The sequence below is a fragment of the Nicotiana attenuata genome, chromosome 7, assembly GCF_001879085.1.
Source record: "Nicotiana attenuata strain UT chromosome 7, NIATTr2, whole genome shotgun sequence".
Lineage (NCBI taxonomy): Eukaryota > Viridiplantae > Streptophyta > Magnoliopsida > Solanales > Solanaceae > Nicotiana > Nicotiana attenuata.
The window spans coordinates 19,677,782-19,690,836 of NC_031995.1; the positions used below are offsets into that span (position 1 = coordinate 19,677,782).

At 36.9% G+C, this 13,055-nt stretch overlaps 1 protein-coding gene across 1 annotated transcript; it reads left to right on the plus strand.

Annotated features, from left to right (window-relative positions):
• Positions 3,240-5,822, plus strand: LOC109228776 (probable WRKY transcription factor 71). Its single transcript, XM_019393980.1, has 3 exons — positions 3,240-3,813; positions 4,202-4,345; positions 5,111-5,822. Exons 1-3 carry the CDS (start codon positions 3,413-3,415, stop codon positions 5,460-5,462), a joined length of 897 nt encoding a protein of 298 aa, XP_019249525.1. The 5' UTR covers positions 3,240-3,412; the 3' UTR covers positions 5,463-5,822.

Consider the following 13,055-nt stretch of genomic DNA (forward strand, 5'->3'; position numbering starts at 1 on the left):
TAGAAGTTATAAAGCCTTCTTGAAAATTTCATTCAATTTGGTGTTCAATTCGTAGTTCTAGGTGTTATTTTGGCGATTTGATAACGCGAGCAAGTTTGTATGATGTTTATGGACTTGTGTGCATGTTTAGTTTGGAGCCTCGAGGGCTCGGGTGAGTTTCGGATAGGCTTCGGGATGATTTGAACTTAGGAATATCTGGTGTTTTTGCTGCAGCCGGTGTTCTGGTGTATTGTGCTTCGCGGTCGCGAAGGGGATCTGGGATGGGGGAGGATTTCACACTACGCGAGCGCAAGATCATGGCCGCGAACGCGGAGTACTGGGAGGATTGCTCTACGCGAACGCGACCCGTCTCACACGAACGTGTAGCTTTAGCTAGGCTGAGTAAGGGAGTTGAGGTGACTCTACGCGAATGGGAGCCCCGTCTCGCAAACGTGGAGGTCAGGGGGGATAGACCTTCGCGAACGCGTACAGTTACTCGCGATCGCATAGGCCACTTAGGCCCTGCTCTTCGCGAACGCGACAGTGTTCACGCGAACGCGATGAACACTGTGCTATTAAACAGTCCCATTACGGCATTATGGCCATTCTTTCAAATTTTCAAAAGATAGAAAGCCTAGAGACGATCCACCCAATATATTTTCTTCCCCAAATTTTTGGTTAGTGATTTTAACCTACATTTTTTCAATTACCCATTACATTTCATGAATTTTCAACCTAAAATCTAGAGTTTTCATGGTAGAATTGGGGGGTTTTTGGTTAGAAACAAGGGATTTGGAAAATTGAGGATTTAGACCACAATTTAGGTCGGATTCCAAAACTAATTATATGTCCAGGCCCGGGGGTGAATGGGTAAACGGATTTTTGTCCGAACCTCAGGTTTTGACTAGGCGGGCCCGAGGCCGGTTTTGATTTTTTGGGGGAAAGTTTGGGAAACCTAAATTTATGCATTGTAGTTGATTCCTTTAGCAATATTTGATGTTATTGAGTTCATTGTGACTAGATACGAGTGGTTCGGAGGCGAGTTCTAGGGGAAAGGCCCCGATAGAGCTTTGAATTGACAGCGGAGCAAGATAAGTGTCGTGGTTAACCATAGCTTGAGAGATTAGGTTTTATTTGCCTATTTGCTACGTGTTTGAATGTTGAGTACAACGTATAGGTGAGGTGACGAGTACCTATGCGTTGTTGCCGAGTCATAGCATGCGAGTGAGTCTTATTCATGTAATTGTAGCTTTCCGTGATCATATTACCCATGCTTAGACTAGTTAATCGTTATGTTGATCGTTCTTATCATATTTACGGATTTTGGTATTAATTGAGTATTGATTCAAAGTTGAGGTTGGTATTGTGGAACCAAATGTTGAAGTAAGACTTGTTCTAGATATTTCTATCTCCCTATTTTTATTGTTCATTGTTTGGTGAGGGAGAGTGTTAATGCACGAAGGGTGATGTCGTGCCATGTTTTGTGAGTGTTAATGCACGAAGGGTGATGCCTTGCCATATTGTGAGTGTTAATGCACGTAGGGTGATGCCGTACCATGTTATGAGAGAGTTAATACAGGAAGGGTGATGTCGTGCCGTTTCTATTTGATTCATATGGTGAGGTTGAGAGCAAAAGCACGAAGGGTGATGCCGTGTACTTTCTTTTACTATGGTTACTTGTTTCTATTTGTTCAAAGTATATCGGTTGATCAAAGTGCTTATTTACTGCTGTGATCCTTTATCTTGTGATTCCCCCAGCATGTTTCCCTCCCAATATTACTTGTCTTGTTTCTTTTATTGCTCTTATTGGTATATATATTATTATACTGCACAGGTTTATTTGTAGGTGTCTTGCTTAGCCTCGTCACTACTTTGCCGATGTTAGACTCGACACTTACCAGTACATGGGGTCGGTTGTACTGATACTGCACTCTGCACTTCCTGTGCAGATTTTGGTATTGGTCCTAGTTGATCGAGAGGCATAGTAGCTCGGACTGAACCACCAGATACTCAAGCTAGATCTGTCGGCGTCCACAGACGTTGAAGTCCCCGTCTATCTCTTCTGTTTTACTATTTCTTTCGTTCAAACAGTTGTATTTCTTTCAGACTATTACTTGTCGTAAATCCTAGAATGTTCATGAATTTGTGACACCTGATCCGGGTAGAAGTAAATGATGAAGTTATTATATTATTCCGTACTCGTTGTATTTCACTTTAGTTTATTTACTGTTAATTGTTGAATTGAATGAGGTTTGGCTTAATAATATTCTAATGTTGGCTTGCCTAGCAAGTAAAAATTTGAGGCACCATCACGGTCCCGACAGTGGGAATTCCGGGTCGTAACAGCTCTAAAGTGTATTTTTCTCATAAGTGCTTTTCAAAAAATACTTTTGGCAAGAAGCTACTTTTTTTTTATTCTGCTTCTACTCAAAAGCATTTTGTTTGTTCTAAAAATTTGCCCAAATATTTCAACTTCTAAAATAAACACTTTTTTTAAAATAAAAAGTACTTTTGACTTTGGAGAAACTTGACCAAACATACTATTACTTACTCAGACTAACTTTAATACCACCACTGCAAGTTGTACACTAAGATCTAATACATACTCTATAGCTGAACTGATACGTTTTTAACGATATTAATGAAAATGCATAAAAAAAGTATTATTTATTTGGGAAGTTAATTGTACGATTTTCGAAGAATTCAGAGAAAGCGTAATACAGCTAATTAATACATGTACTGGCATTGATGCCCTTGGAGCCTCAACCTCTATATGGCATATGTAAATGGACATTTTTAGTCTAATTTTTTTTCCATTTCATTGTACTGTTTTCTTTATATTCCGCAATCTCATAGGCATATTCATACTTGGAAGAAATGACAAAAGTTGTGTACTAGATACCAAATTGTCAGGTGATGACAAAAGTTGTGATCCTATTAATTAAACTGTACCTAATTAAATGGAATACCCTTTGATTAAAGTATATTATTAAAGTATGATGTGTTCCATTAAAGGTAATCCTGTCTAGTACACATATTAGTGGGCTTTAATGTCATTTGCTTACACCCTATATAGCTTCTTGAGTACCTCAAAATCCATTCTTCTTCAGCAAGAACCATTCATTTTTATTCCCTAACAAGCCACTTTCTCTTTTCCCTTCCCAACCTATAGTAAGACAATTCCCATCTCCCAAAAAAGGAGAAATACCAANAGAAATCCAACTTATATACAAAGCAGCTAGCTACTCAAGAATTCAAAAGCTCCCCTTTCATATTGCACAAACTAAAGTCTAAGAAGACTTATTTTAAGAATCTTGAGTTGTTTAATTTTCTCCTCCTTCTTTTCCTCTCTCTCTAAAGATAAAGTAAGATTGAGATCTTTTTTGGTGATCACTATCCTTTGTTGTAGATCCCAAAAACCCTTTTTTTCTCCATGTCTGATAATAACCCTTTTTATCATGATTACATGGGAACAGGAGGGGTAAATAATGCATTTTCTTTCTTTGGTGATCAAAATCCCTCAATTTATGATCAAATACCTACTAACACACAAACCCCTCATCAAGATTTTGATCCTTCATCTTATATGAGTACTCTCACTGAGTGTTTACATGGTTCTATGGACTATAACTCTTTATCAAATGTTCTTTGCTCATCTTCTGAAGTTGTTTGTCCACCATTAGATCAAGGTGCTGAAATTCCATTGACTCCTAATTCTTTGGTCTCTTCATCTTCTAGTGAAGCTGGAGGTGAAGAAGATTCTTCAAAAAGCAAGAAAGATTTGCAAGGAAAAGATCAGTGTGAAGATGGAGATGATGATAAGTCTAAGAAAGTGTAAGTCATTTTTTTCTTTGGTCCTAATCTATACTATAAAATAAAGCCGCATCTTTGCGTGGAAGTTTCTTCCTTAATAGATTAGGTTATTGACCACTAGAATATTGCTAGTCTTAATTTATTAATTAGATTATTAACTGGCTAGACTTTTCTTCCTAGTTGCAAGCTTATTCTACTTATTATTTGAAACTTAATTTATAAACTGTACCCTTTCCTTAGTTAAACCTTCCCCCCCTTTTATGTTATGATACTCAGGGAAACCCTAATAAATTCTAATTTAAAGGCTGTTAGCTCATTTGAAAATATTGTACGTGTATAATAGTAATTAAGCTAGGATTTTTCACATGTTAAGATGTAAATTTGTTTATGCACGAAATAATTATTTCAGGAGCAAAGCAAAAAAGAAAGGAGAAAAGAAGCAAAAGGAACCGCGATTTGCCTTTATGACTAAGAGTGAGATTGACAATCTTGAAGATGGCTATCGTTGGAGAAAATATGGACAGAAGGCAGTGAAGAATAGCCCTTTTCCGAGGTATAGTTTCTTTAGAATCAATAAAATTAATCCTCAGCAAATTGTTCTAAATTAGAAATGGATTAATTACAAGCTCCAATAGCTATTGTTCTCTTCAAAATTGATTAATTATCAGTACTACTTCATTGTTTCAAAGTGATCTATGTTTTCATCTTTAGTATTCATAATCTTAACGAGTACTTGATAAATGAGCAAATTCATATAGTCTTTGCATCTCTCAGACTTATTACTTCTGTTGCACTAAGTATGCATATTATAAATGAAAAAAAGTGCAACAATTTGTTAATACCCAAACGTAATTTTTCGCTACCTATTTTGTTGTTAATTTCCTTAAATGATCTAATGATGTACATTTTGGGTTTAACTTATATATACACTTGCTGTATAAATAACTACTATTAATGTATATTTTAAACTATTGTAATAGGTAATATCTGTCTTATTTTTCAGGTTATTACTCCTCTTTTACAGACGGTTACCTATAGGCATCTTTTTGTTGACCTAATAGTAGTGTAAAATTTCAAAGTTATACTCCTAAGTTTTAGTTTGGTAGATATTGAGCAAAAAAAAGCTCATTCAAGGGTGGAGCAAGACTGCCGGGAATTCGAACCTTATATTTGTCTGAAATTTTTTATTAAATATAAATTATTAATTTAAAACACATCAACTTAAGACGATTATAATCACGAATCCATAAACTTAAAATTTTGGCTCATTTCACGCAATCAATCTAATGAGAAGGACTTTTGCTGTTTACAATTGTAGGAGTTATTACAGATGCACAAGTCAAAAGTGCAGTGTGAAGAAACGTGTGGAAAGATCATACGAAGATCCATCAGTCGTGATCACTACATACGAAGGCCAACATAATCATCATTGTCCCGCAACTCTTCGTGGAAATGCAGCTGCAGCTATGCTTTCACCTTCCTTCTTATCCTCTTCACAATTAATTCCTCAAGATGTACTCTTTGCCCAAATGCTTACAACCCCAACCAATCAAAATCAGCTCCCTATTAATTATTCTGTCTATAATTATCAGCAGCAACCCCAATTAGGTCCTGAATATGGCCTATTTCAAGATATGGTTGCATCATTGATCCACAAACGAGAGCCATGAGCATTTATTATATTCTTATGTTGTGCAAGTAAAGTATTAAAACAAGTATGGATCAGATATGGAGCATTCAATGCGATTCCGTGACTTATGTATTGGAGGGTTATATATTATTTTTATGTAAAAATTGTGTAGAACTATTCTAGTATCCTACCCTTAATACTTCTATAAGGGGAAAATGAAGACCATAAGTTGGAGGAAATGGGCTCATGGGAATATCATGTGGGATGATTAACCATTATTAAATGAGGATGCTATTTTTTGATGACTTCTCTGCGTCTATGTAATTTGGGGATTTTATTAATTAGATGAAGTCATTTCGCACTTATTATTTATGTGAATTGAATTCCTATGTTCCTATTCTTTTTTTCTTCCTGAGTATTTATATTATTGCTTGATTTGCACTACCATTATTATGAGTTTTCTTCCTCAATTCGCACTCTGGTTTAATTTGAGAATTTAAATGTGATTTAGATGGAGTGCAAACAAGCGGGCAGGTCGGATATGAGCAGGTCGAAAACGAGTAATGCAAAATCGGATAACTTATTCGATCTAACCCGTATTTAATACGGATAGAATGGGTTAATCAGCGGATAATATGGATATCCATATTAGCCATGACTTCTTGTATATAATCACTTGTGGGAGAATTCCTAATCTCGTAAACTTGAAGAACCCTGAAATTGGGTCTCTGCAAATGTAAAAGTTAAACCTATTTGGTAATCCATATTTTTTAAGTGGATAATATGGATCTGGTTCATATTTGACCCATTTTAAAAAAATTTATTATTCAACCCATTTTTAATGGATTATATGGATGAATACCTATTTTTTATCGAGTTTGCCACCACTAATGTAATACTAAAGGCAAAAAATGTTGAGAAGGATATTCTCAAGAAAGAATGGTCATGGGCAATTCGCATTCAACCAATTATTATAATGTGGATACTTCAATTTTGGGCAAACGATGTAGAATAAAACTCTTTAATGTAGAACATGCGGCATTTTAGAAATTGACGTAATTACTTTGCTCTTTTTCGCTTTAATATAAAAACATGGACATTTTCTTATTAATTAGAAAGAACAACCGAGAGTTGGCAATCTTATGAAGTAGCCTTTCTGTTGCTGTTTTCTTTTACATATCATTCTTTGCATCAAACCATATAAAGTCAAAAATTCAAAGCTTATAAAAGGTATTATTTGAATAAACGACCCTGATTTAGTTGTTGCTTCCTGAGCCATAAAAGGTCAAAGTAATTCCACGTATCCTTTCCAGAATGTTACCGTTTAAGGAAACTGGAAAATAATTAGCGTCAATAAAATATTTTTAGTGCAAAAATATCGTGCATTATTGGAATCACATGCTAAAAAATTCAAACACGTTATGTTGGCTTCATGATCCTATTCAAATGGTAGTCTCTTCCCTTCTTCTTCTCCTTTTTTGTGGTTATAATTGGGGAAATAAGACGACGACGGAGCACATGCAATAAAGATAGGAGCATGACATTGTTGACCTTTTTATGTCCTATATATTAGATAGCAACAGTACAAATGTCAACAAAAAGAGAGCAGGTTATATATCGTTAGGTTCAGAAAGCACTAAGACTTAACATTATCGACGTGGACTTGTGACTTCTTTCTCAGAAACAGAAGTTGCTTGTTTCAACTTCAGTTTCATGCCTTAGACTTAGCTGCACCAGATGCATATAAAAAATTGAACTTTTGCATTTAAGAGGTCGAAACAATACTCACTAAGTCTGTCTGTAATTTCAAGCTATAAAGTATTAGTTGAAGCAGTGATATATATGAAGTAAATAATTGATGTATATGTAGTTATGGAGCCACCTTATATCCGGGGGTGTCAATTCACCCTTTGCAAGAAAAATACGTGTAACCAGGTGTTTACCCTAAAATCCGAGTAACCATTAAACTTGTTTTGTGGCCTTAAAGATATATGATTTAATCCAATACTAATTGATAAACAAGGAATCTAATGTGTAAACTTAAGAGTAAGGCAAGTCAAACCAGTCGTGTAAGCAGACCTCGACCTCGAGCAAGGGCGACCTCGAGGTAAGTGAACAAGAACAGCAAGAACAATAAAATAATAAGACGATTCAGATGAACAGTAAGCAAGAAAGCGAAAGTGTATATTCTCTTCTCAATGATTGATGTATTACAAATGATTGGGGTACCCTTTATATAGTAGGGGAATCCTAAATAAGATACAATTCTAATTGTAGCAGAGACTATTATTATACAGTTGTCTAACCGCCTAGTACAAGTCTGTTTCGGAATTTACGCCGTGATCTTAGGGCCACCGCGGGAATCTCGGTCTTTCTGTTATAAAACCATAACGGTATTATCTCGAGGTTGATCATACTCGGCCCCGGTGTTCATCGATCACTTTGATCTGCGAGTTTCGTATTCTGCCTTCGGGCTCGAGCTCGGTCCATATTGAACTTGTTCTCGACGCGACCCCTCGAGCCTACAAAATCGCGAGCACATGATTTTGACCGTATACAGATAGTCCCCGCGTTTCTTAGAATAAAATGATAAGAAATGACTTGAGTCCCGATTTTCCGGAGTCCTCGATGAGGATGTCATTCCCGTGACGTAGGCGCTCGAAGTGACGAAATGTCCCGTCAGTTCGCTTCCCAAAAATATTATGTTTCATCAGTGGTGGTCGGCCACTAGCGCCGTTGAACCGTCGTCGCTTGCCTATAAATACAAGGCTCAAATTTGAATAAAAACTTTACTTCCATCTTCAAACCATCTTCTAACTTCCTTTATCTCTCTCTGATGTTCTAAACGTCAATACCACACAAGAGGGGGGGGGGGTGATTTGTGTGGTACCTAATTTTTCGCTTAAACTGCTTCTGGAAGGACCTGGTTCTTCTATGTGTTCCAACTACTACTGTTGTGGAATAATAAATACAGAAAATAAAGAACACAAAAATTTTACGTGGAAAACACCCGGCTCAAAAGATGAAAAAACCACGACCTACTACTCAGTAGGATTTTCCCCAACACTTCACTAAATCACTGAGCCAAAAACACCATTTACAAAACTCTTTGTAAACCTAAGGATTACCTCTAATCCCGTTGTAGCAACCATCCTCTAACTGTTGCGAAAACTTCAAGTTAACTCTAACTTGAATACTCAAAATACCTATTACAATTGCTTCTAGATAAAGCTGAAAAGTACAATATGAAAACACCTACTACAATTGAACTAGAAATAAAGAAAGATACATAAAACTCTTTATGGAGCTAGTTCTTCAATCTGGTTCATGTAGCTTCACGTTTTCACACTTGAATCACACACGTACTGCTTGCAAAAAGCCTTGCTATTTTGCTCCCAATTCACGTTTAACTTCTGCGTTTTTGTGCAACACTTTAATGTGAGAACATCCTGCAATTTATAGAGTTAGTAGATGAAGAAATAACTAGAGTTCTGATGCAACTCTTCCTTGGTGGAAGAGTTCTAGTTGATTTCAACTTCTAACTCCTTCCCTATCTTGGATAGTGTTCTCTTTGATTAAGGACTCCTTCTCCTTATCAATTATGCAACCTTTTCGATCAGGAGATATTAAATACACCAAGTTAAGCTTATCTCCTTCACGTGCAACCCACATACTCGAATATGCCCGTTTTTGTGCACCTGAGGGATGGACCCGGTTCATCCTGAGTTCCTTTGTCAGTCTTCAAAACTAACCTTTACTTGGGCCAACAAATTTCCCCTTTTTGATGATGACAAACTTTGTGCTTTTCATAGGCTTAGGCCCTGTTTCAATTCAGCTCAACATCAACACAATGTCCGAAACATTTTTCCTTTTTATCACTTATCATCAAGGACCAGGTACATTAGGTTATAAACATCACTGTTCAAAGGGTAAACATCACTTGTTTAAAGCACAACCCTTTTTCCCCCTTTTGGCATCATCAAAAAGTTGCATAAAAAATGTGAGATAACCAGATTTTAAAACTTACTCATGGCCACTGGGGCTACTTCAAATGCAATCATGAATTAATCATCATAGATCAAGCTAAGAATTTAAACCATCAAAGAAATATAAACAAACAGTTAGAGCAAAAACAGTGAATTTCATTGATGATTGATAAGATTCTACCGCAAAGCATAAGAAGAAATAAAAATACTGAAAACATGAGCAAAAGAAACAAAAAGTCTCGAATTTGGTCACTGGTTGATCTACACTAGGCTAGGATTTAAGGTTTGGAAGAGGTAGGGGCTGGGTTATTTGCTTGGAGAAGTTTCAGCATGTCTTGAAGAATTCCATCATTCTTCTCCTTTTCCCTTGCAAGTTCAGCTCTGAGAACATCTCTCTCAGATTGTACCTCAACCAATCGTGTCTTCAGCCTTGTTATCTCAGCATCCTTTGCCTCACTCTCCTGTAATAGAGCTCCGACCTTGCTATTGATAGGTGTCCTTTTAGATGAACCAGGTTCATTAGGAATGACATTGACTTCATAATCGCAAGCAAGTAGAGTATTAACCCCGAAATGATCCTTGTTTGTACCTTGAAATGTGCAAGCACAGTTGTGAGAATGAAACCATAGGGAATGACATGAGTTTTGGTGCCATTGATAACCCTATCAGTAGGTCCAAGAGGGTTTCCTGTTCAGATGGAACAGGTTCATCTATATTTTTCCCAAGTTGAACCAACCCCTCAGCAGCTTCGCCAGACCCACTTCCCCCTGTTTTGCTCACACTCTCTTCTATTTCAGTAAATCCCTCTCCCCAAACAACCATTGCACCAGTTTCTTTTGTTAGACCAACATGAGTGGGTGAAGAATCAACCACTCTTGTACCCTTTCCCCTCACAGTACTCCTAGCACCCTTGCTCTTTTTTTCTTTTCCCTTTTTATTTTTACCACCAACTTCTCCAGATTCTGTAGTCTCAACACCTTTTATAGATCCTACCAGTACAAATCTATTCTCCAAATTTGCAGCAACTTCAGAAATTGTCTCAAGAGTAATTTTAGAATTAGAAGATACCTGTTCAATTTCGGAAGAACTAATCTCTTCCCCCTTAGTAGCAGACTTAAATGAATCTTCAGATTTCTAGGATTCTTCTTCCCTACATGCTTTCAATTGCTTGTTTATTTTCTTGATCTGCTCTCCTTCAGCGAAAATCTTACGAGTCATCATCTTTACTCTACTCTTCTTAGAGATTGGTGTGGTTAAAGCAGTGGTAGAAAGTGTGGAAGTGGTTTCCTGTGGTGGTGATGAAGGATTTTTAGAGGTGTTTGACATATCTAGGCTAGGGTATGGAAGAGAAGAGAATTAGATTGTGTTTGGAAGATGAAAGAAGAATAAGAGTTTTTGACAGCTTGAGAGAGATGAAGTAAGAAATACACTAAGGCTGTTCAATATATAGAGGAATAATTGATGGGGGTAACTACAACTTTTCAGACTCTTAGAAATTTAATCAAACTAAAATTCAATTTTGAAGAGACGTCGGAGTGTATCCCTAGAATCTAGGTACTTCCATTCGGTTGGGACTCTTTTGAATGGGACTGGTTCACTTGTAACTGATAAGTCCAAAAGGAGTTTGGTATTTGGTAGGACTCTGCTCATGATCCAAATATAGTTATTTCAAACTATGCAAGGTGTAGAAAACATACCGTGTTATCTTGATGAACCAGGTTCTTCACTGATAATTCTCTTGTGTGAGTCTAAATTTGCCAAAATAGAGAAAATATCATTAGAGATTAATGATTCATTTTAACACATGGCACAAGAGTATACTATGTAAAGTATGAGACTGAGCAAGATTTAATCTACTTATACACAATTCACAGACTTTCTAACAAATTTTTTTTTCATTTTTTTTTCATTTAACCTTGAACTGGTCCTTTTAGGTGATCTTAATCATCCCTAATTCCAACCTGTTCCTCTCAAAGTGATCTCTACTTAAGGCTTTTGTGAAGATGTCAACAATTTGCTTGTTAGTAGCACAAAACTCCACAGTGATCAAGCTTTTCTCATAGTTGTCCCTAAAAAATGGTGCCTAACATCTATGTGCTTAGTTCTCTCATGATGAATCGGGTTCTTTGTCATACTGATAGCACTAGTGTTATCACAAAAAAATAGGGATGCAACCAACATCAATTCCAAAGTTCAATAATGGTTGTTTGATCCACAACAATTGAGCACAACATGAAGCAGCAGTAACATACTCAGCTTCAGCAGTAGATAAGGCCATTGAATTTTGCTTTTTGGTAGCCCATGGCACAAGACATGAACCAAGGAAGTGTGCCATACCTGAGGTGATCTTCCTATCCACATGGAAACCTGCATAATCAGCGTCAGCATATCCCACTAGGTTAAAATTACTACCTTTTGGATACCAAAGGAAAATGTCAGTGGTGCCTTTCAAGTATCTCAATATTCTCTTGACAGCAGTGAAGTGGGACTTCTTTGGATTTGCCTGAAATCGAGCACAAAGACCTATACTAAAAACAATGTCAGGTCTGCTAGCAGTAAGATACAAAAGAGAACCAATCATTCCCCTATACAACTTCTGATCAACAGATGAACCAGGTTCATCTATATCCAATTTCATGGATGTTGCAATAGGAATGTCAATTTCTTTGGATGTTCCTTCCTGGTTTTGTTACTGAGGAATAGGTTCATGGACAGGTTCCCTCGAGGTTTGAGGATCAGTTCCTCTCTAGTCAGTTCCCCCTGTCATGTTGCCCTGGGTGGAAGGACCTGTTCCATCACCTGTTCCTTCCTGTGATGCATCTTCAGGCTGGACTGTGGTTTCACCATTTGAATTTCTTATCAGCCCAATCTCTTCATTATCTTGTTCCTGCCTCTCAGAAAGAGTGTTAGTTTCGTCAAAAATAACATGTACACTTTCTTCTACACACATAGTTCTTTTGTTATAGATCTTATAAGCTTTACTATGTGAAGAATATCCCAGGAATACTCCCTCATCACTTCTGGAGTCATACTTACCTAGGGAGTCTTTGCCATTATCGTGCACAAAGCACTTGCATATAAATGCCCTAAGATGGGATATATTTAGCTTTCTCCCTTTAAATGACTCATAGGGAATCTTCTTAAGAAGAGGTCTAGTCATGCAACTATTTATGATGTAACATGCAAAAATTCAGCAAACTTAGCATTTTTAAATTCAGTTCCATGATAGAACTTATTGATGCAAATTGATTACCTAGTTGTTTCTGAGTTTTTCTAACAAAATAAGTAAACATGTCAAATGCTTCATCTTTAGATGTTAAAAATAATGTCCAAGTAAACCTAGAGTAATCATCAACAAGCACCATCACATATCTTTTACCACCTCTGCTTAATGTTCTCATTGGACCACAAAGATCCATATGGACCAGTTCCATCGTTCTGGTGGTGCTTACCACTTTCTTGCATTTAAAAGAGGATCTTACCTGCTTCCCCCGTGCACAAGCCTCACAAAATTTGTCTTCCTTGAACTTGATGTTAGGCAGCCCTATCACCAGATCCTTGGAGACTAATTTGTTGAGTTGACTCAGACTTGCATGTCCAAGTCTCTTGTGCCAAAGGAGGTGATCATTGTCCAACACACTTAAGCA